The 20,223-nt window shown below is 44.0% G+C and overlaps 1 protein-coding gene across 7 annotated transcripts in view; it reads left to right on the forward strand.

Annotated features, from left to right (window-relative positions):
* Positions 1-20,223, forward strand: part of CYB5A (cytochrome b5 type A) — a 47,224-nt gene that overhangs the window by 13,915 nt on the left and 13,086 nt on the right. For all 7 annotated transcript variants that reach the window (XR_010582778.2, XM_065533622.2, XM_065533623.2 and 4 more), the window contains exons 2-3: positions 15,550-15,678; positions 18,115-18,144. Coding sequence is in view for 6 of the 7 variants with exons in the window: in XM_065533622.2 (XP_065389694.1) it covers positions 15,550-15,678; positions 18,115-18,144 (159 nt within the window). In the remaining variant the exon portion in view is untranslated. The remainder of the gene's footprint in view (positions 1-15,549; positions 15,679-18,114; positions 18,145-20,223) is intronic.

Raw genomic sequence — 20,223 nt, forward strand, 5'->3', positions numbered from 1 at the left:
CAGAATTGGTGGCTTATGTACCCTTCAGAGATTAGAGGAAGAGTTAGCACACCTGCTTTATTTTATCCAATGAGACAAGTGTAGTAATGGTAGCAGTTGAAATATTGGTCAGGGCATAGTGACCAAAATTTGGTTCCCAGTACGTTTTAGACCAAACATTTACTAATTCAGTTCTAAAAGTAATTAAGAAGAATTTTGCTTATCTTTTTCAAGAAGAGGAAATTCTAACAGCGTTCTGCAGGATGGTTGCCAGCTCACAGTCTGTCTATGAGACCTGTCCGCCTTTGGCCTAACTAACCTTTAAGAACCATCTCATGTAGAAATGTCTATTGTTCTTACCATGTTTCTATGAATGTGTGCCGTTTGGTTCTGTGGTTCAGTAGAATCCAGCCAGTTGATTAAATCCAGAGAAAACTTTTGAGGTTGAAGGAGAGGTGGTGAGAAGGGGGTCCCTTGGGTTTGGTGCTGGAATTGGCCTTCAGCAACTTACAAAGGCCAGGAACTGTGCCACGGACTATACACAGTCTCTGTGGCAATATAAAATGGGGATGGGGAAGAAAGGAAAGTGAATTGATCTTTCTCAAACATCACTACTTGGCCAAAGAGTCTACTAATTAATTCACTTAATCCTGCAGATGGGTAGCTGCTAGATAGACTGTGCCCGAGGGACTCAGGAATCATCTGGACTTAGACCTCTGTTAGCAGATCTCAGGGAAGTGGCTCTCCTCTCAGTACACACAGTGGTTAGGAGACCTGGTGTGGAGTCATGCAGCCTACGTTCATTTCCCAGGGCCTCCCCTAACTGACTCCGTCACCTCTGTCTGTAAAGTGGGGATAATAGTAATGGTAATGCCTGCCTCTTGGGCTTGTGAACTTTGGAAGGGTCCACACAAGTGCTCAGAACACTTCCCTATACACAGTGAGCATTTGTTAAATGTTACCCACTGATATTTGCCATTATTTGTCCCTAGACTTTTTCCCTGGCTGCTAGAGTGGAAAGGACAGAAGTTGAAGGCATTTTTTCAGGCTGTGAAATGCAGAGCTCTTCGGCAGAAACTCCAGGTGCTCTTTTCCAGTCTGGGCTAATTTCTCACTGGAGACCCAAGCCCTCACCTGAGCCATATAAAGTTACCCCTGTATCCTCCATGACACCATTGCGTTCTGCCTCAGGGCCTCCCTGTGTCTGTGTCCCAGCCTTGGGATGCCTCCCCTTGCTCACCTGGTAAACTCCTGCTGAAATGTTCACACAGAGTCCAAGCGTTGCCTCCTGAGTGACCCCTCCTGGGCCCTTTATCTGCCTCACACTCCTGGGAGAGTTAATCCCTCCATCTTTTGTGCCATGACTCCCACACCTGATGCTCACCACATTTAGCTGTTTGTCTACATAGCTGTTTCCTTACTAGACTCTAACTTCTTGAGGGTGGGGCCATGACTTTGCCATTTTGGTAGCAACAGAGCATGGCTTGGCATTCGTCAGATGTTTGAATGTGGGTCCCGTAGGCAAGCTGGGTGACGGCCAGAGCGGCCTCTTTAGTTTCATGCCGTGACCTTCAAGGTGAAATGGAAAGTAATTCCAACAATGCTTGTGGGGATTCAGTGAGAGGGCGGATATGAAGCCCCAAGTTGGTGCCCCATGCAGACACTGGCCCCTCCACAGAGTCCAGAATAGAGCAGGACAGAAGTCTGATGAGCTCAAACCAACTTGGAGGCCATCACCTTTTCCCGTCTTAGAAAAACAGCATCTGGAAGTGATAGGAAATGTTTGATCAGGGCATCTTGTTATCTTACTCTAAATCTTGCATCAATTGTTCATTCTCCAAACTCTTTCGAGTTGTTTTCATTTTTGGCTTAACTATTGCAGATAAGCTCTTTAAATAAGTTTATTTTTGCCTAGTCATTGTTTATGGACAGTCTCTTTACCCCACCTTTTTTGGTAGTGTCAAGCATTTGGAATGAAAGATCCTGTTTAAAACTCCAGAGTGGATGGACTTTAGTCACTTAGCATTGCATTTAGGTGAAAAGGGTTTTTTGTTATGGTTGTCCTTTTCGAATATCTCTTACTTGCCAAGGAGTCTACTAATTAATTATACGACTTAATCCTGCAGATGGGTAGCTGCCAGAGAGACTGTGCCTGAGGGACGCAGGAATCATCTGGACTTAGACCCCTGTTAGCAGATCTCAGGAAAGTGGCTCTCCTCTCAGTACACACAGTGGTTAGGAGACCTGGTGTGGAGTCAGGCGGCCTGCGTTCATTCCCCCGGGTTTGTTTTTGCTTGGTTATGCAAACCTTCCGAAGGCATGACTTTGACCTGCTGCAGACTGTCATATTGTAGTGTCATTTTGCATACGCTTTTGACTGTTTAATAGGGACAACCTTGTAGTCAAGTGGAACCCTGACAGTAGGGTGTGTGTGTGGGTGTCTGTGGGTGTGTGTGCACGCACCTGTGTGTGTGTGTGTTTTGAATCTTCTGTACATGTTGTCATCTGCCCTGCCTTTCTGGGCCATTCTGTAAGGCCAGAAAGGCAGGGCAGATGACATTTCTTGAGGTTTAGAAGTATGTGAAATTTTCTCCCAAATTCTCAAAAGGGAAATTTATGAAGAAACTTTATTTTTAAGACATCTTTTTATATGTAAAGACACTTTGTTCAGAAATGTAAAAATGGTCATTTTATTTGCATGTTCAAAAAAAAAAAGATGGGAGGAACTGAACTCTCAAAGTCAGAAAGCAGGGTTCCAAAGTTCCACCTCCCTCGTGAGCTTTCAGGGTGGCACTGGGCTTCATTCCTCTGCGTCCCATTTTCTCTGTCTGAAAATTTAGGGTGTTGAGCCTCTGAAGGTCCTTTGCACCTCTAAGCCTCTGGGATTTTTCACCGTCAGCCCACTGTTTTGAGTCCAGATCTCCAGCTCAGTTGCCTGGTTTTGATGCCGGGCTCACAGAGGAGGCGGAGGATAGTGAGCTGTGCAGGAAGCTGAGAGCAGTTAAGTATTAAGGCTGGAGCTTGTGATGGGTCGAGGGGGAGAGATGGGGTCGGAGAAGCCTCCGAGCTGGGTCAGATCCCGGTGCGGCGCTGGTGTTGGGGTGTGTGATCTACGCACCGCCAGGTCCTCCCCGGCCACCCTACTCTGTGGCGATGGCTCCTCCGGCATGTTCTTCAGGCCTCTCCTTTTCAGCTTCTTCCTCTTTATTTATCTGCTCTGCTGATCCACATCCTAACTATTGGAAAGAGGCTGAGGTATTTTTTAATAGCTCCCACTTTTCCAGACTCTACTGTGTTCAGGCAACAATTCAGATGTCCCTTCATGTTCCTCTTGCTGCTTGGTGCATGTCAGTCCCTGATTGGTAGGAAGCTTCTCGAGGCTCCGGACTGTGTATTCATGAGTTTAGATGCTTCTGCATGTTCACACAGGTCGCGTTTCTTGACTAAATGATTGATGTTGTAATAAGGATTAGGCTCAGGAGAACCCCTGATACTGGCTTAAGCAGGACAGGAGTTTATTTGCCCTAAAGAAGTGAGCTTTGCCACCAGAGCTGTGTGATAGCTGCGTCCCACTCCCTTCTGGCCAGTCCTGGGGACAGCCTCATCCTGGTGCTCAGAGGCGGTATCTTCACCCCAGGCAGCAGGATGAAGGAAGACAGGGCACAGGGGATCCACCACTCCAGAAGGAAGACTTCTGGAAGGTTCTTCCATTTCATGAGCCAGAGTTTAACCACATGAGATACGCAGCTGCAAGGAGGCTGGGAAGTATTTCTAACATCTTTCTTTGTTGGCCATTCCCAGCTCAGTTTTAAATATTAGGGAGGAAAGGAGAAACAGACATTGGAGCAATGAACAATTCCGCCCCCCTCCCCCTCACCTGATTTGTTCAACTAAGGGCAGCTCCTGTGCTGCGTAGGCGTTGACGCTGTCTTTGAGAAGTTCCAGAGGCGTTTGATTTAGCTGCAGAAATTCACCACCGTAGGTTTTTGAGGAGGGTACAAGAAATGGTGAAAACAATATTTGAGGTTGAGATCCCAGCAGCAATATACGCAAGGGACAAAAGTGGGATAAGGACTGGACTGAGGAAGAGCAGCTGGCAGCTGCAGCCGGAGGCCCTCCCTAGTTTCCCTTATCTGCTGTCAAGTGAGCCAGACTGTTAACCTTTGAGTTTGAGATTTTATAACTTGTTTCTCCAAGGCCACTAAAATGTAGCAATTTTAGGAGTTAAGGGCAACATTAAACAAAAGTATTATTCTGTATCAAGCTTAAGACAATCTCATTTGACCTAGTTACTTGAGGAATATAGCTGGCAAAGATAATTCCAAAAATATAGTTTATACCCATTTTTACTTTCTGGGTAGAGTAAGGAACTATAAAATGGCCTTAGAAACAACAGGAATGAAGAATAGGCCTGGTAATCGTTTTCACCCAGTGACCAGTTTCTGAATAAGTAACAGTTACAGACTGCACATTCAAACCTAGAGTGACTGATTTTTACCCACAGCATTTTCTTTCTCCTTAAGGTTATTGCCTTCACACTAAGAATTTATTATTTATTGAAATCATCTGTATCAAGTCACATCAAATTTATTTTATCTTGCCAGTTTTTATAGATCCACTTTTAGTGTACACTCTTAAGTAGAAAATATAATTTTCTTGCAGTTTTAAAAATCCTTTATACTGTGGAATCTCTAATAAGACATTTATTTAGCATTTCTCTTTGGACTCATTCTAAAAAGAAGTGGAAACATCACTCGTGTATATTTTCTCATTCTTGGCCTCTTAACATACGAAGTTATCTCAAGATCATGTCTTTATTGATTGTGCTTACTTTACAGCTGACTTGTGACACATTTGCACTATTGTGCTATTATAAATCACCTTCTGCTATTTTACTCTGATACTCATTTTTTCTTGTATGGGAAATTGGACTCCTTATTTTCATTTGGAAGCAGCCATGTGTGCGCTTTCTCACTGTTACTTATTACTGAAGTAGGGAGCATTTGAGAACTGGAGAATGGCGTGCCAATGAAGAAGGCCTTCTAGGGACTGGCTGTGCCATGTGAACAGTCCTGGGTGTGCCATCCATGGGGCCTGCCAATATTGCCCGGAAGGTTTGGGTCAGCTTCTTTTTTGTGTGATCTTGGTGGAAACCACTGAGCGACATGGCATTAAGCAGGCCACGTGTCTTCCCAGCGAGGTTCTTACAACGTAGGTATGAAGGAAGGAAGCCCTGTGATCCCCGGGGGAACTGTGAGTGTAGAGCTGGTCCTGATAGCCTTGGCATCTCTCCTGCAGGAAGAATCCCAGGAGCAGGTGAATCCCACCTGCATTGAGCATCTTTCAGTTTAGAGCAAATCCTTACTGCTTAGAGTATATTTAGAAAGAGGCAGGGCAAGGGCCATGGCTAGGCTGGCTTCGTAGCTGATGAGCTGTATGTTGCCCAGCAGCCTTAAGTGTGTTGCTTTTTCACAGCAGGTCACTCAGCAGTGTCTATGTGAAAATACTGGCTTGGTGCTATGAATTAAGGATGAAATGAAAAGCTTGTTTCTGTGTGTTAGCATTGTCCAAAGGACTGTAAATAGTGCTTAATTCATTATGGATATTTGGTGCCCAGTGAAGAATAATTTACCAAGTTTGTAAAAACAGGATTTTCTTCCTTTTTAAACTCTTTTATTTCTTAGGAAACCAAGGCTGTACCTCTTAGATCCATGAATAGCGCAGAGGTGCAGGAAGCGCCGTTCATTGGGATGACTGGTGTTGGGCAGAGGGGTGACCGTACCCTCCAGTCGGTCACTCAGCACACAAGAGCTTCTTCCCTTGACTGTCCTCGTAGCTGAGATGACCTAGTCTTTCCTTGAAGTTATTGATGCCATTCAGCTAGCACTTCATTTTCTGCCACATTTGCATTCCTTTCGTTTTTGTGCATACGTATTTGGTGGACCCTTGACCTTGATAAATCCTCAGCTTTACAAGTACAATTACAACTGTGTTTCTCACATTACATGAAGTATAACTGAAAAGGTTAAGACAACAGATTTTTAGTGATAGTAAAAACAAGGACTAAAGCCATAAAACTTTTTTTTTTGTTTGTTTGTTTGTTGTTTTTGAGATGGAGTCTCGCTTTTGTCGCTCAGGCTGGAGTGCAGTGGCATGATCTCAGCTCACTGCAACCTCTGCCTCCTGGGTTCAAGCAACTCTCTTGCCTCAGCCTCCCAAGTAGCTGAGATTACAAGCACCCACCACTTCACCTGTCTAATGTTTTTGTATTTTTAGTAGAGACAGGGTTTCACCATGTTGGCCAGGCTGGTCTTGAACTCCTGACCTCAGGTGATCCACCCACCTCAGCCTCCCAAAGTACTGGGATTACAGGCATGAGGCACTGTGCCTGGCCACCATAAAACTCTTAATTTATATTAAATTAATGTGAATAAAAGAAACGCTGCTGTGAAAGCCTTCTTTGCCTTGTCATTATCCAGACAGAACTTCTTCACTTCACCTCTTGTTAGAAATACCAAAATTGTTAGAAATAGATAATTGGTATTGCAAGGAAATGTCAGCATGGAAACCAAAGATCTCTCAGCAAAGCAGTCTTTACTTTCTGCAGAAACGGTGCTCAGTGGTGGATGGAACAATGGCGAGAGCACACCTGGACAAAGGAAAAGCAGACATATTTATCCCTTACACATTTGGTTCGTCCTTACTGCTATGTCCTGCATCCATTGGCTGGAGCAGGACCTCACACTCTTAAACTGATACCCAGTTTGCTAATAGCCTAAAACTTTCCTAAATAGATAAGTGCAAAGAAGAACAAAGAAGTTACTTAGGAAAGGTTTAAGAAAGCAATAACAATTCCAAATGAGAAAGGAACATAGGCTGTGAGCTGGAATGTGTCTGTGAGCATGTCCAACAATTACATAGGATAGGGCTTAACAAAGAGTTATTAGCACAAAGCAAGGAGGCTTGAAGAAAGTTAGTCTTTAAAAGAATCTATTATTTCTAACACTTAGGATTTATTCTTTAACAAGAAGGGGAGCTTTGAAGAGGAAACTTTTTACTTTCTATACCTCTTTATGCCTTCGGGTTGGCAAGATGGTGAAACAGGTCTGGCTTGATCCTGAAACCTGCCACCGAGTCATAGGAGACTCATTTGGTCCTTGGCCATCTTCAACTTTTATATTGGCCTCTCCTTGCATGAGTCAGTTGATAGCAGCGTATTCTGCCAGAGTAGTTTGGTTTGTGGCAAACTCTTGTTCTAGAGATAGTTTGCACACAAGGTAACTACAGTTAATGTATTGGTGTAGTTGAAGATTGCTGGGAAAATACATCTTAAGTGATCTCACCACACATGTGTGCACGCGCACACACACACACACACACACACACACGGTAAGTACATGAGGTGGTGGATATGGTGATTAGCTTGATTGAATCATTTCACAATGTATATGTGTATCAAAGCCTTACACTGTATACTTTACATATATACAATTTTAATTTTTATTTCTTAAATATGCCTTGATAAATCTGGGGAACATTTTTAAACATTAAAAAAGAAGGTGAGAATCATCCAACTGCACTGTGGGATGAGGGCTGGAGAGTCAGAGAGGTACCCGTGGTAGCTATGGGGCTCGTTCATTCCTGCCTTCAGGGAAAGTCACCCAAATCCACACTTCAGTGATATTTCAGCTACTGCGAGTTTAGGACCCATTGGGTCATCTGTAGACAGTCAGAACTATGAGGCTGTCTCAGGGAAGGCCAGAAGTCTCTTCTGTGCTATTTGTTTATCCCCAGATGAACTGCATGCTTCTTCAAGCTTGGATCACGTTGATGTTTCATGCACTTTTTTCTGTCCCACACAATGCCTTGCACATAGTAGACAGTAAAATGTTTCGATGAACTGAATCAGACAGCAGTTAAGTATGAAATCATATGATTTGAATGGGAAGAACTGTTAGAGCTCAGAAAAAGTAGAGTGCTATGAAAGGAGGAGTTGGAATGAGAGGGAAAGTTCCCATCAGCCACTGAACTGGTTATATATAATAATTACAAAACCAGTGTGTAGGAATGATCCGTGCTTATCTCATTTATTTATCCAATGAATACTTATGGGTATTGAACTAAGAGTTAGAGAAACAGTGATGAATAAGACAGATCCATGAATCTTAGAAACAAATTGATATGAAATGTCGCTGTCACTAGGTATGCTCCAGGGAGGAGCTCTGGGACCTCCCTCGATACCAAACCCCGAGGGTGCTCAAGTTCCTGATATAGAATGATGTCGTATTTGCATATAACCTATAGGCGTCCTCCTGAATATTTTAAATCTAGATTACTTATAATACCTAATGTAATGGAAATGTTAGCTAAACAGTTATTAGACTGTATGGTTTAGAAAGCATTGACAAGAAAAGAAGCCTGTTCATGTTCAGTACAGAAGCAGTTTTTTTTCCTGGATATTTTCCATCCATGGTTGGTTGAATCTACGGGTAAGGAACCCATGGATATGAGGGCTGACAATAATTGTAGGTAGTGATAAATACTGAGAGGGAAATACAGCAGTAAAGGATAAAGGCAATAGTGTGGGGACACAGGCAGGCTGCTTTAATTAATTATTTAACTTAGTGAATGATGGGGTCTTGCTCTGTTGCCTAGGCTGGGGTGCAATGATGCAGTCATAGCTCACTGCGACGTTGAACTTCTTGCCTCAAGCAATCCTCCCACATTGGTCTCCCAAAGTGTTGAGATTACCAGCGTGAGCCACCGCACCCAGGCAGGCTGCTTTAGATGGGGAAATCAGGGGAGGGCTCTGAGGTGTTGACATTTGAGCAGAGCATAAGTGAGGTGATGGATGAAATCTTGTAAAGGTCTGGGAGACCAGCATCCCAAGCAGAAGGCAGATGTTGGGTTCTGAGATGGGGACCGAGTGTGGCCAGCTGGAGGGCCCGCCAGAGGCTGTGTGGCCATGCTCATGAGCAAGGGCCTTGTAGGACATGGCAAATACTGGATGTTTGTTAACAGCAGTGGGAACCTGTTACCGTTAGACTATCACTGAAGGCATCTGTTTCATCTCTGAAACTCCCCTACTTTACCTTCTCTCTCTGCACCACCATTACTGCCACCCCTCTAGACTACGGCAGCATGATCCTTTCCCAAGGTGCCGTAATCAGCTTCTGAGTCTTCATGGCACGGCAATCTCAGGGCAACTGATGCTAGGGAGGATGGGAGACCAGCTCGGTGACAATTGCTGTTGTTCTGGGTGGTGGCAGGGGAAGTGGTGAGAGGTGGTTAGATTCTCAGTCTGTTTGGAAGATTGCCAACTGGATTGGCTGATGGAGTAGACGAAGAAAGAAAGAGGAATAAAGCTTGACTCCTAGGCTTTTGGCTGCAGCATCTGGGTGTGTGGTAGCAGCATTTCCTGTGAATGAAAGACTAGAAGGAGTGTGTTTTGGGGGAGAAAGTGAGACATGCCGTTTGGTCCTGTTATGCTGGGGTGTGCGTTAGCTGTGGAGTGGAAGTGCTGAGTAGCTTCTGCGCGTGGGAGGGACCTGGGGCTCTTCCACTGCTTTCCTTGGCTGACAGATGATACTCTAAGTGGGGAGACTTGATAAGATCATCAGGAAAGCCAATGCAGATGGAGGAGGGGTGAGGGCCAGGGACTGAGCCCAGGGTGCTCTTGTGTTTAGACACGTAGACATCAGGAGACTGCAGTGGCTGAGAAGGTTGGAAGAACACAAGCAGAGCCTGTTCCCCTGGAAGGCAAATAAAGAAGGCAACTCAAGGACAAGAGAACCGCTGTGCAAAATTCTGCTGCGAACTTTTATATGTGAGCTGTCTGAAGCCACGGAGCAACAGGAGCTGGGAGCCGACATTGCTGCTTACAATGCAGGGGTGTACTGTGTCTTCCTGAGAGTCCTTTAGTATTGCATTGGGTAGGGGTGTGGCAGTTAATGTCTTCTGAATTTAGGCTGTGTCGACCTTCAATCTTTGAAAGCATATTTCCTGTTTATTTTCCCATAGCTAACCTTTAAATTGTAGATGCAAAAAGCAAAAGCCATTTCCAGTTATTGGTGTTCCCTGGGTTGTATCTGGGGATTCTCGTATGCTGTCAAGAACAAGGTATATTTGGGTAACTTACAAAGTGGAGATTTCACAAAAGCATGTGGGAGACATTCGGAGCCACAAGATATGTGGGCGTGATGAGTGAGTTCCGGTAACTGGTTTAGCCCTAAACGTGGTCTCTCTCCCTGACACCTGTTCTCAGCATTTGGCCCCATCTTCCATTCAGTTGTGCAAACCAAACATTGGCTCCAGTGGTGCTTCCTGTCTCCCCTGCCATCCTTACTGTCTGGAAGCCCTCTCGTCCACTCTGCCTCACACCGTGCACACCCTGGCACCTGCAGCTGCCCCACCCTACCCTCGGGAATGGCTGCAGAGAACAGCCTTCCCTCACTCTCTCTTGCCCTTTTGTCTGCTGTCCACTCTGAAGCCTGGGTTATATTTTAAAATTAAATCTGATTGTGTTACCTCCTCAACTTAGATCCTTACCATGGCATCTCATTGCTCACAGGACAAAGATCAGAATCCTTTGAGAGGCCCAAAAGCAGCACACAGCCTGGCCCTTTCTCCTACCCTGGGACCCTATGAGTCCTTCCCTTCCAGACCCTGAACTCGCCGTTCCCTGCCCCTGCAACACCTTCCCCGGACACCCCTTGGCCCTTGTCAACTGTCACTCCTGCCTTGTGGTGCAGCTCAGCAGGGCCCGTCCTGACCCCTTCGTGTGGGTGACATTCCTCTATCATATTCTAACTCGTTCATCTCGGGACATTTCCTCTCACTTGCAGTGGCATCGTGGTAGTTACTCCTGTAGTTACTTCTGTTTCATCCCTCCGGCTGTGAACTCCCTGAGGCGGGAGCCATTGCTATCTTGGCTCCCACTGTGGCTGCCACATGGAGACCTTCATGCGTGTTTGTTGGGTGAATTAACTCAAGTGCATAATGACAAAAACAAATGGAAATCTTCCTCTAGAAAGACGGAAGACTGTTGAGGGCAGCTCACGTGGAAACGGCTTGGCATCTCCATGCCCATCCCCACTTCTGGGTCCTCCTCACTGTCCCGTGACATCCTCTCCCCAGGTTCTGCAGCTGGTCACTTCCCACGCATGGTCGCATGAGTAGATGCTTAGCAAGGAGTGCGTTATGGAGGACAGATTTCTGCCACCCACTTCACCGAAGTGGAAGCACAGCTTCCATTAGGCTCAGGTTCTTTGGGAGAATTTCACCTCTTTTGTTACCTCTAATCTTACCTATGTGTAACCACACATTTTGGTCCTCTTAAATCTTTTAGATAATCATCAGATAATTTTACTTACCTGTTATTCTACCACTTTCTACCTTGCCTTTTCTTCAGGCCACCTCCAAGGGCTATAACCCGCCTAAAGGTTAGGACATATACCGCTGCCACACATTGATCTCTGGGCGTAACCAAGATGGCATAACCACCAGCATTCCCAATTTCTCTTTGTCTCTTCAGAATGCTGACAGACAAAGAAGAGCATTTTCTTTAGTCTCCAAATGTGTGGCTCACACCTGAAATGCCAACACTTTGTGAGGCTAAGGCAGGTGGATCACCTGAGGTCAGGAGTTCAAGACCAGCCTGACCAATGTGGTGAAATCCCGTCTCTACTAAAGATACAAAAATTAGCCGGGCGTGGTGGTGGGCGCCTGTAGTCCCAGCTTCTCCAGAGACTGAGACAGAAAAATCGCTTGAACCTGGGAGGCGGAGGTTGCAGTGAGCTGAAATCGCGCCACTGCACTCCAGCCTGGGTGACAGAGAGAGATTCCGCTCCCCCCCCCAAAAAGTGATGTGTGCATATTAAAATTGCTGCATATATTTTCTAACAAGAGTGAGAAGATTGACGCAATTGACAAGTTTCAAAACATGATTTAGATTCAGTTTACTTGGCAAAGTGTCTCTCCATAATACATATATTTCAAGGAAAATATTAGATATTATGAAAAGCCACCCTCATCTTTTACTGTCTTATCAGGATGAGTTATTTTTTCCAAAATATCAATTTTTAGGATTTGATTTTCCTACTAATTATTAAGATAGACCTTTAGGATAGAGTGAAAATATTTTAGTATCAGTTCGTTTATTCTAAGCTATCCTTTTCTCTTAGTTTTTTAAATCTTTAAAATTTTACATGTGTTATCAGAGAAACGAATATAATCCAAGATGTTTCTCTTTCTCTTTTTTTTTTTTTTTTGTTGTTGTTGTTAGAAAATTGCCCCACAAATGGTTTACGGAAGGTGAAAACCAGAGGTTGATAGGTAGATTCATACATACTTATCCCTTGTTCCTGTTCTTGGTCAAAAATTAAGGTGAGGAGTTGCCCTGTTGTACTTCTGTTTCAGATTAAGACTGTCGAATTACCCCATGAAATCGAATGTTTATTTTCTCTATTTTAGCACTTTAAAGATCAGAATTCTGTATCTAAAAACTTGTCTAAGTCTGCGATTCTTTACAAACAGACAAGTCCATGCTTTTAACCTCACTTGAAGTCGTCCTTTGAACATCGGCTGTCCCTGGCAAACAATGATTGACTCTGGGAGATTTGTCTCCACTGACGTATCCTTAACAGGAATCAAAAGTTACGCAGTTCCTGGGTTAAGCAGTCCCCATGCGAGTAACGGCAGTCTGTGAGTTTACATAGTTGTGGGTGCCGGCTGAGTCGTTTTGTATCTCACCATGTGGCTTCTCTCTACTCAGTAGGTGAGTGGAAGTGCCCAACCTTAGGCAGACTTTTCCGGAATTAACAAAACCATGTTTTTATTGCTGCAGGCTGGGAGAGGAATCCGGAAGCTTGAGGTTGGCTTTGAGGTAGCCTTTCTGTTGTCTGCACGTCTGGCGTGCATTCCCATGCCGGTTTAAGGTGGACTTTTAATCATCTAAATGGCCCCAGCAGAAGACATTTTAATAAATTGGGGGAATGCCTATACAATGTAACAGCATGTAGCCATGTCAAAGTCCCATTGAGGAAGAATACTTAGTGACTGACATGGTTTGCACATGTTCCCTCCAAACCTCTGTTGAAATGTGGCCTCCAGGATTGGAGGTGGCTGAGCAGGAATGTTTGGGTCATGGGGACAGATCCCTTATGAATGGCTTTGTGCTGTCCTCGCAGTAGTGAGTGACTTCTCACTTTGTTAGTTCAGGCAGAGTTGGTTGTTTGAAAGAGCCTGGGACCACCTCCTCTCTTGCCATGGAATGCGTGAGCTCCCCCGTGCCTTCCACTGTGCGTAAAAGCTTCCCGAGGCCTCACCAGAGGCTGAGCAGATGATGGTGCCATGCTTACACAGGCTGCAGAACTGAGGGCCAAAGTAACCTCTTTTTTCTTTGTCAATGATCCAGTCTCCGGTACTACGTTAGTACAAAACAGACTAACGTAGTGACACTGGAAAGTGTTTAATAAAAATGCTGGGTAATAGTTATTAAGCATAAATGATGTGCCAGATACATACATTAATACATTTCATCCTCAAAAACTATATATGGATTTTCCCAAGTTCACAGAGTGAGTGGTAACCAGGAGGCACCCCTGCCTCTGTATCACGTATTACCTCCTTTTTATTTTCTAAAACCATGCACGGGATAATGATCACAGTTTCTATCAAACATTATATACACATACGTGTGAGTGTATGTCCAGCTCTCTGGAGGCAAGATGATGGGTGATTTTAATGTTTTTCTTTGTACTTCCCAATTTTTCGGCAGCATAGATGGATAAACATTATAAAAAGAAAAAAGAGTGGATTTCCTTAGCACTAGGTATGTTTAGACAAAGTAGGAAGAGAAACAGTTTCAAAACAGAACAATGATCCACCTTCCTACAATGTTATGTGCCCTGATGTCTTCATTACTGGGAGAAATTAAGGACTGACCACAGTCAACTCTGCAAGGGAGACTGGTTTTTGTCCAGTTGTTGGACACTTGCAGGTGACTTGCCCAAGGTCAGGATGAATCTAAGATAACATTCAAGCTCAGTTAAAGAAGGTGTTTCTTTTTCTTTCTACAAAAGTACATATTTAGGATGCCTTGCCCAAGCTCCACTTCCTTTTTTATTACTCTGAGAGCTGCTTCCCTTGCCGGAGAATCTTTAGACCTCCTTACCTCTGTCCTGTGACTAAGCCCCACTTGTCAATCATCTTGGAGAAAAAATTTCCCTCCCTGCATCATGACCATCTTGGTTCACTAATTAAAGCAGCTGAAAGCACTAAAACTCCTTTTTTCCACGAGACGCTCTTCCCGCCTCTCCGCAGTGCGGAGTTGAGCCCCTGCCTCCGTGCCTCCATTGTGTCCTGGCAGCACTGTGGCCTGGTGGCAGCGTCTTCAGCAAGTTACTTGTTTTTTTTTTTTCTTTTTCTTTTTTCCTACCAGAAAGTGAGTTCTGCAAAAGCAGGGACTTATCTGTCTGACAGGCTGTGCTGTCTGTGCATTGCCGGCACGGGCACGCAGGGTGCTTTCCAGAGGGAAGTGACACACACGTGCCTCTTGTGAATCGCCATCTCAGGAGGCATGCCAGCTCTTGAGGCCACACTTAGACTAAGAAGTCAGAGTAGTCGGTCTCAGGTGCAGGAGTCAAGAAAAAATAGATTGGGTGGAGAATAAGAGCAATTTTGAGAGCCTTATGGAAAAACAAAACAGACATTACCAAAGGATGAAGGACATGAGCCTCATGCTTTTTCTAAGCTGTATGAATGACATGGGGAAGCAACATATGGTATTAGTGAAAGGTTCTTTCTTTCCTTCTTTCTCTCTTTTTTTTTTTTTTTTTTGAGACAGTCTCGCTTTGTCGCCTAGGCTGGAATGCAGTGGCGCAATCTCGGCTCACTGCAACCTCCGCCTCCTGGATTCAAGGGATTCTTAAGATTCAGCCTCCTGAATAGCTGGGACTACAGGTGCCCGCCACCACGGCTGGCTAATTTTTGTATTTTTTGGTAGACAGGGTTTTGCCATGTTGGCCAGGTTGGTCTCAAACTCCTGAACTCAAGTGATCTGCCTGGGATTACAGGCGTGAGCTTCTGTGCCCGGCCGGAAAAGGTTGTTTTTAAATTTTTTTTTTTTTTTACTTCTTTTTGAGAGTCTCCCTTTGTTACCCAGGCTGGAGTACAGAGGTGCAGTCACTGTTCACTGAAGCCTCAGCCCCTTGAGCTTATGCCATCTTCCCACCTCAGCCTCTCATGTAGCTGGGACTGCAGGGGTGTGCCACCATGCCCGGCTAATTATTTTAAATTATATTTTATAGTTATAGGGTTTCACAGTGTTGCCCAGGTTGGCCTTGAACTTGGGCCCAAGCAATTCTGCTGCCTAGGCCTATTGTACTTGCATGATGGAAATTGAATATAAAGGCCTGTGTTGTTTTAATCCATGTTTATGTATAAGTTACAGTCTCCTGTTGTCATCTGTGTCTTCTGAAGGAGTCACCTGTTTGGTTAAATAAATTCTGGCCATTTTCTCTTAATTCATTTACCTGAAAAAAAGATGTGTTCTCCCTCTCCTTTGAACAGCATCCTGGTGGGGAAGAAGTCTTAAGGGAACAAGCTGGAGGTGACGCGACTGAGAACTTTGAGGATGTCGGGCACTCTACAGATGCCAGGGAAATGTCCAAAACATACATCATTGGGGAGCTCCATCCAGTAAGTACATTTTGAGGGCCTTTTCTTATTTGTATTTAAGGCTATCAGATGACCTTACCCAAGTCTGTAAGCTTGCATGGATACACATTTAAAAAGGAGTAAAGCAAAAACAACTCCTGATTTTAGGACACCATTTTTGTCATAAATAAATTGACCAAAAATGTCTTTGCATTTCACTGTTGCTTTTTTTTTTTTTTTTTTTTGAGACAGGTCTTACTCTGTCACCCAGGCTGGAGTGCAGTGGCACGATCGTGGCTCAGTGCAGCCTCAACCTCCTGGGCTCAAGCCGTCCTCCTGCCTCAGCCTCTTGGTAGCTGGGACTACAGGCACACACCACCACACCTGATAAATTTCATATTTTTTGTAGAGATGGAGTTTTACCGTGTTGCCCAGGCTGTTCTCAAACTCCTGGGCTCAAGCCATCTACCCACCTCAGCCTCTCAAAGTGCTGAGATTACAGGCATGAGCCCCTGTGCCCAGCCTGGTTGCATTTTTTACTGGCACTTCGTTTTAGTCAGCATGCCCCACCCCACAGCCACGCACGGGGAGTGGAGTGCTGCTCAGTCCTAGAAGTTCCGTGGGGCAGCACCTTTTACAGGGTGGGACAATCAACCCAGCATTGCTTTCTTTCCTTTTCCGACCAAAATATTTTTATTAAGAATCCCACTTCTACTTTCATCAGACCAAGGATATTTTAGTTCTAAAAAATGATTTAAAAAGTATAAAAATGCAGCTCTGTGAAATGAATAACTCTGCCTTCTGTAGAACTAGCGCATTGTCTGTATTCCGCTCACTGTACCCCAGACCTTCGAGGATGTCAGCTCTGGACCAGTCCGTTGACCAACTTTTGGAAAACACTGGCCTAATTTGGCTTTCTTTCTTTACTTTTTTTTTTTTTTTTTTTTTTTTTTGAGACTGAGTCTTGCTCTGTCGCCCAAGCTGGAGTGCAGTGGCGCGATCCTGGCTCACTGCAAGCTCCGCCTCCTGGGTTCACGCCATTCTCCTGCCCCAGCCTCCCGAGTAGCTGGGATTACAGGCTCCCACTACTGCGCCTGGCCAATTTTTTTGTATTTTTAGTAGAGATGGGGTTTTGCCATATTGGCCAAGTTGGTCTTGAACTCCTGACCTCAGGTAATCCACCCACCTCGGCCTCCCAAAGTGCTGGGATTACAAGTGTGAGTCACCGCGCCTGGCCCTGATTTGGCTTTTCTGTGAACAAGGATGGGATCAGGCATGTTGGGCTGTGTTATGATTTTAGACCCTTCTGTGGCAGTTGTAAATGACCATGTTAAATGTCACTAGTCTGTCAACCTAAGTTGTCAGGAAAATCGCTGAAAACTTGGAAAGAAGTCTCTAAGCGCCCTGAGCATCTGGAGTGGATCCCAGGGCCGCACACGCAGCTGCCCTGTCCACCTCTGGGAGTGCCTGGCTCCGTCCTGCCTTCCCACTTGTGCATGGTGAGCAGCTCACCAGAAGGGGACGGAGGCCTGCTAGGAGCCAGCTCTGCTCTCTTAAGAAAAAAATGGAAAGGCAAATAGCCTCATTCCAAGTGAGCAAACTGAGAAACTCTTAAAATTATAGGAAAAGCCTTATCATATACCACGATGCTTCCTGTAATGACTGTGAATGAAGGAAAGGTTACATTAGGTTCTTTGTAGAAGGCTCGAAAGTAGGAAATCCATTTGAGAACAGCTTCATTGACTGGGGAGGTTCGTTTGATTTTGTTTTTGGTGGTGGGAGATATGTACTTTGAGGGAGGAAGCGTCATTTATCTGACAAGTTTATCTGCCCCTATATTTTCATCCCATACTTCACAAACGCTAAGTTGTTTTGGGGTCATCAGGGAGGCCTGCCCTTACACATGCCTGATCGCATCCTTGTTTCTAGCTGTGGGTTAGGTTTCAGGCTCTGACTATGGCATTTCTGCTTCATCTGCCCCCTGGGCTTCCCCCTGGCCAGCCTTTAAACACACTGTCTTTTTGACAGCTGCAGCCTGAAGTTGAAATAGTTTATGACTGTAAACCTGGGAGATTGCAGGGCTTAACTGAAGAGGTCACACACGTAAGAGACACGTGCACAATCTCAAATGGAATTTGAGAGGACAGAAGGGAAGCATTAGTCTTCAGCTGCTCCCTGAATTACATATCACAATCTGAGTCTAATAAAGGTGTGTGCACATCAACATGTCCAGAGGACTGTCATGGGCGCCGTTCTAAACTTTGGAACTCTAGATAGAAAATATCTCTTGGCACTTAATCTGCTACTGATTTTTGCTGTTAAATCAGATGGATCAAACTTTGCGTTTAATAGCTAAATATTGAATCTGAAATGGTAATTACTGAATTGTAATTAAAAAAAATCTCAAAGTCAACATTTTGGAAGTGGTACCTTTGTAGATTTTTTAATTCCATAATATGCCTTATTTTTTCCTTGCAGGACGACAGACCAAAGTTAAGCAAGCCTCCGGTGAGTGTGACCATCTCAAATGTCTCTGGATGTTTTCATTGTCTTTAATACTTGTCAAACTGAAGGCAGAGGTGTTTTATTTACCTGACTGAGGCCAGCACCGGTCTTTCTAGATAAATGAATATGTAACCTACTGGCTCAGCAAACATTTTTTATGTATGGAAAACTGTCAGTGTGATTTGTTAGGATGGCTTGTGTGTAATTTTTTTAAGGCTGTCAATACTTAAACTACATTTTTCGTCATAATTATCAATATATACCCTTTGAAGAGCTACGTTTTGTAGTAGCACTGTGCTTGTGATCTAAAAGGTTTGACACAAGCCTTATTTTCAGAGAACTTAAAATCTGAATGGACAGTGGTTTTATTACTTAAATCTTTAAGGGTACGTCTCATGTCTTCTTCATCTTTAAGTCTCTTGGGCCTAGTAGGTGTTCATAAATATTTGTCAGGTGAATTTAATGAAATTAAATGATACCCTTTTGACGTACTTTTCCTTGGGAAAGGAAAATAACTCTGGCAATACTAGTTTTATGTTATGATTCACTAGCCTTTCTCTCTGAACTGCCCATCTCACTGATATTTGAAGATAAATGTAGGGTGACAATGGAAGAGCACAGCCTAAGTTCCTGAAAAGTACAAGTAGGCAAAGTAGTTTCTAATGTCTAATTAAAGGGCTATGGGGGAAAGTTTTGCTTAAAACACACGACAAAAAAGAAAGTATAATTTTTTGTTTTGATGTAAATTCTTGGTTTTATTAGAGTAAGTGCAACAAGACCCCACTGAGCTTGTGTTGAGAACTGGTGAGCTGATTTTTTGAGTTGTTGCTGCCAAGACATCGTCTTTAGTCTACAAAAGGATCAAAGCAGTTAATCCAATGATATAAGCTTAAAGGCCACATTTACCTCAACATCCCTGATAGTACAATACAAGTCTTGTGTAATACTGTTTAGTACAAAGCAATTTTATTTGTATGTTCTCTCCTTATTCAAGAAAGACTTAAGTTCAATGTTAATGATATGAGTAGTTCCAGAAGATAAAAAATTGGCTTCAGAATTTGAATGGCCTCTGTGACAATTGCTCAGAACCCTTGCTGTGAGTTCATTTGACGTTAGCACCTTTTTTGAGGCTACTTTTTGAACAGCTGAAATTCTGTGATGCATGAAGTTTTTCCTTTTTCTGTGAAGTCTTTTAAGGGAAGAATATATATTTATTTTTTTATCATGTGTTCGGCATGGTAATCATTTTGGTATAAGTCATTTAGCTATAGCAAAACAAAAGTTTAAGATTCATTAGATGAACTTAGATGACCGCAGGGCCAGCCGCTTCCCTAACCATAAAGATGACAAGCAGAAAACACTTGTAGGTCTAAGATTGTACCCATGTCTCCTGCCATAGCTGCTTTCAGTGTGAAGGACAAAGCCTTTCCTTCTTTGTTTGCTTTTAGAACACATGTATTACAACCTATACTGTTGGATTAATTGCCCGTTACTGTTTATTGTTCTTATTTTCTATTTTAAAGTGGCAATGACTTTGATACTGAGAATATTTTGGGAACAGAGCAAGTTTATGGGGTAAATTCCGGGACTTTAGCTTTTAGCATCAAAGAAGGCTCTCCTGACAACACTGAGTGACAGCCCTTTGTGTGTTAAGACATGGTTTACTTCATTCCAGCATTAGCAGTTGATATTTGATCAGCTTGTTAGGTGTGGAAGGTCTCACTGAAGTTTGAGAATCACACTAACTTTTTAAAGTAGATTTTTGTTTGTTTGTTTGCTTGCTTGTTTTTGAGACGGAGTTTTGCTCTTGTCACCCAGGCTGGAGTGCAATGGCGTGATCTCAGCTCACTGCAACCTCCACCTGCTGGGTTCAAGCGATTCTCCTGCCTCAGCCTCCCAAGTAGCTGGAATTACAGACGCCTGCCACCGTGTCTAGCTAATTTTTTATATTTTTATTAGAGATGGGGTTTCACCATGTTGGCCAGGCTGGTCTTGAACTCCTGACCTCAGGCATTCACCTGCTTCAGCCTCCCAAAGTGCTGGGATTACAGGCGTGAGCCATGACACCCAGCCTAAAGTAGA

Source organism: Macaca fascicularis, chromosome 18 (assembly GCF_037993035.2).
Source record: "Macaca fascicularis isolate 582-1 chromosome 18, T2T-MFA8v1.1".
Classification (NCBI taxonomy): Eukaryota; Metazoa; Chordata; class Mammalia; order Primates; family Cercopithecidae; genus Macaca; species Macaca fascicularis.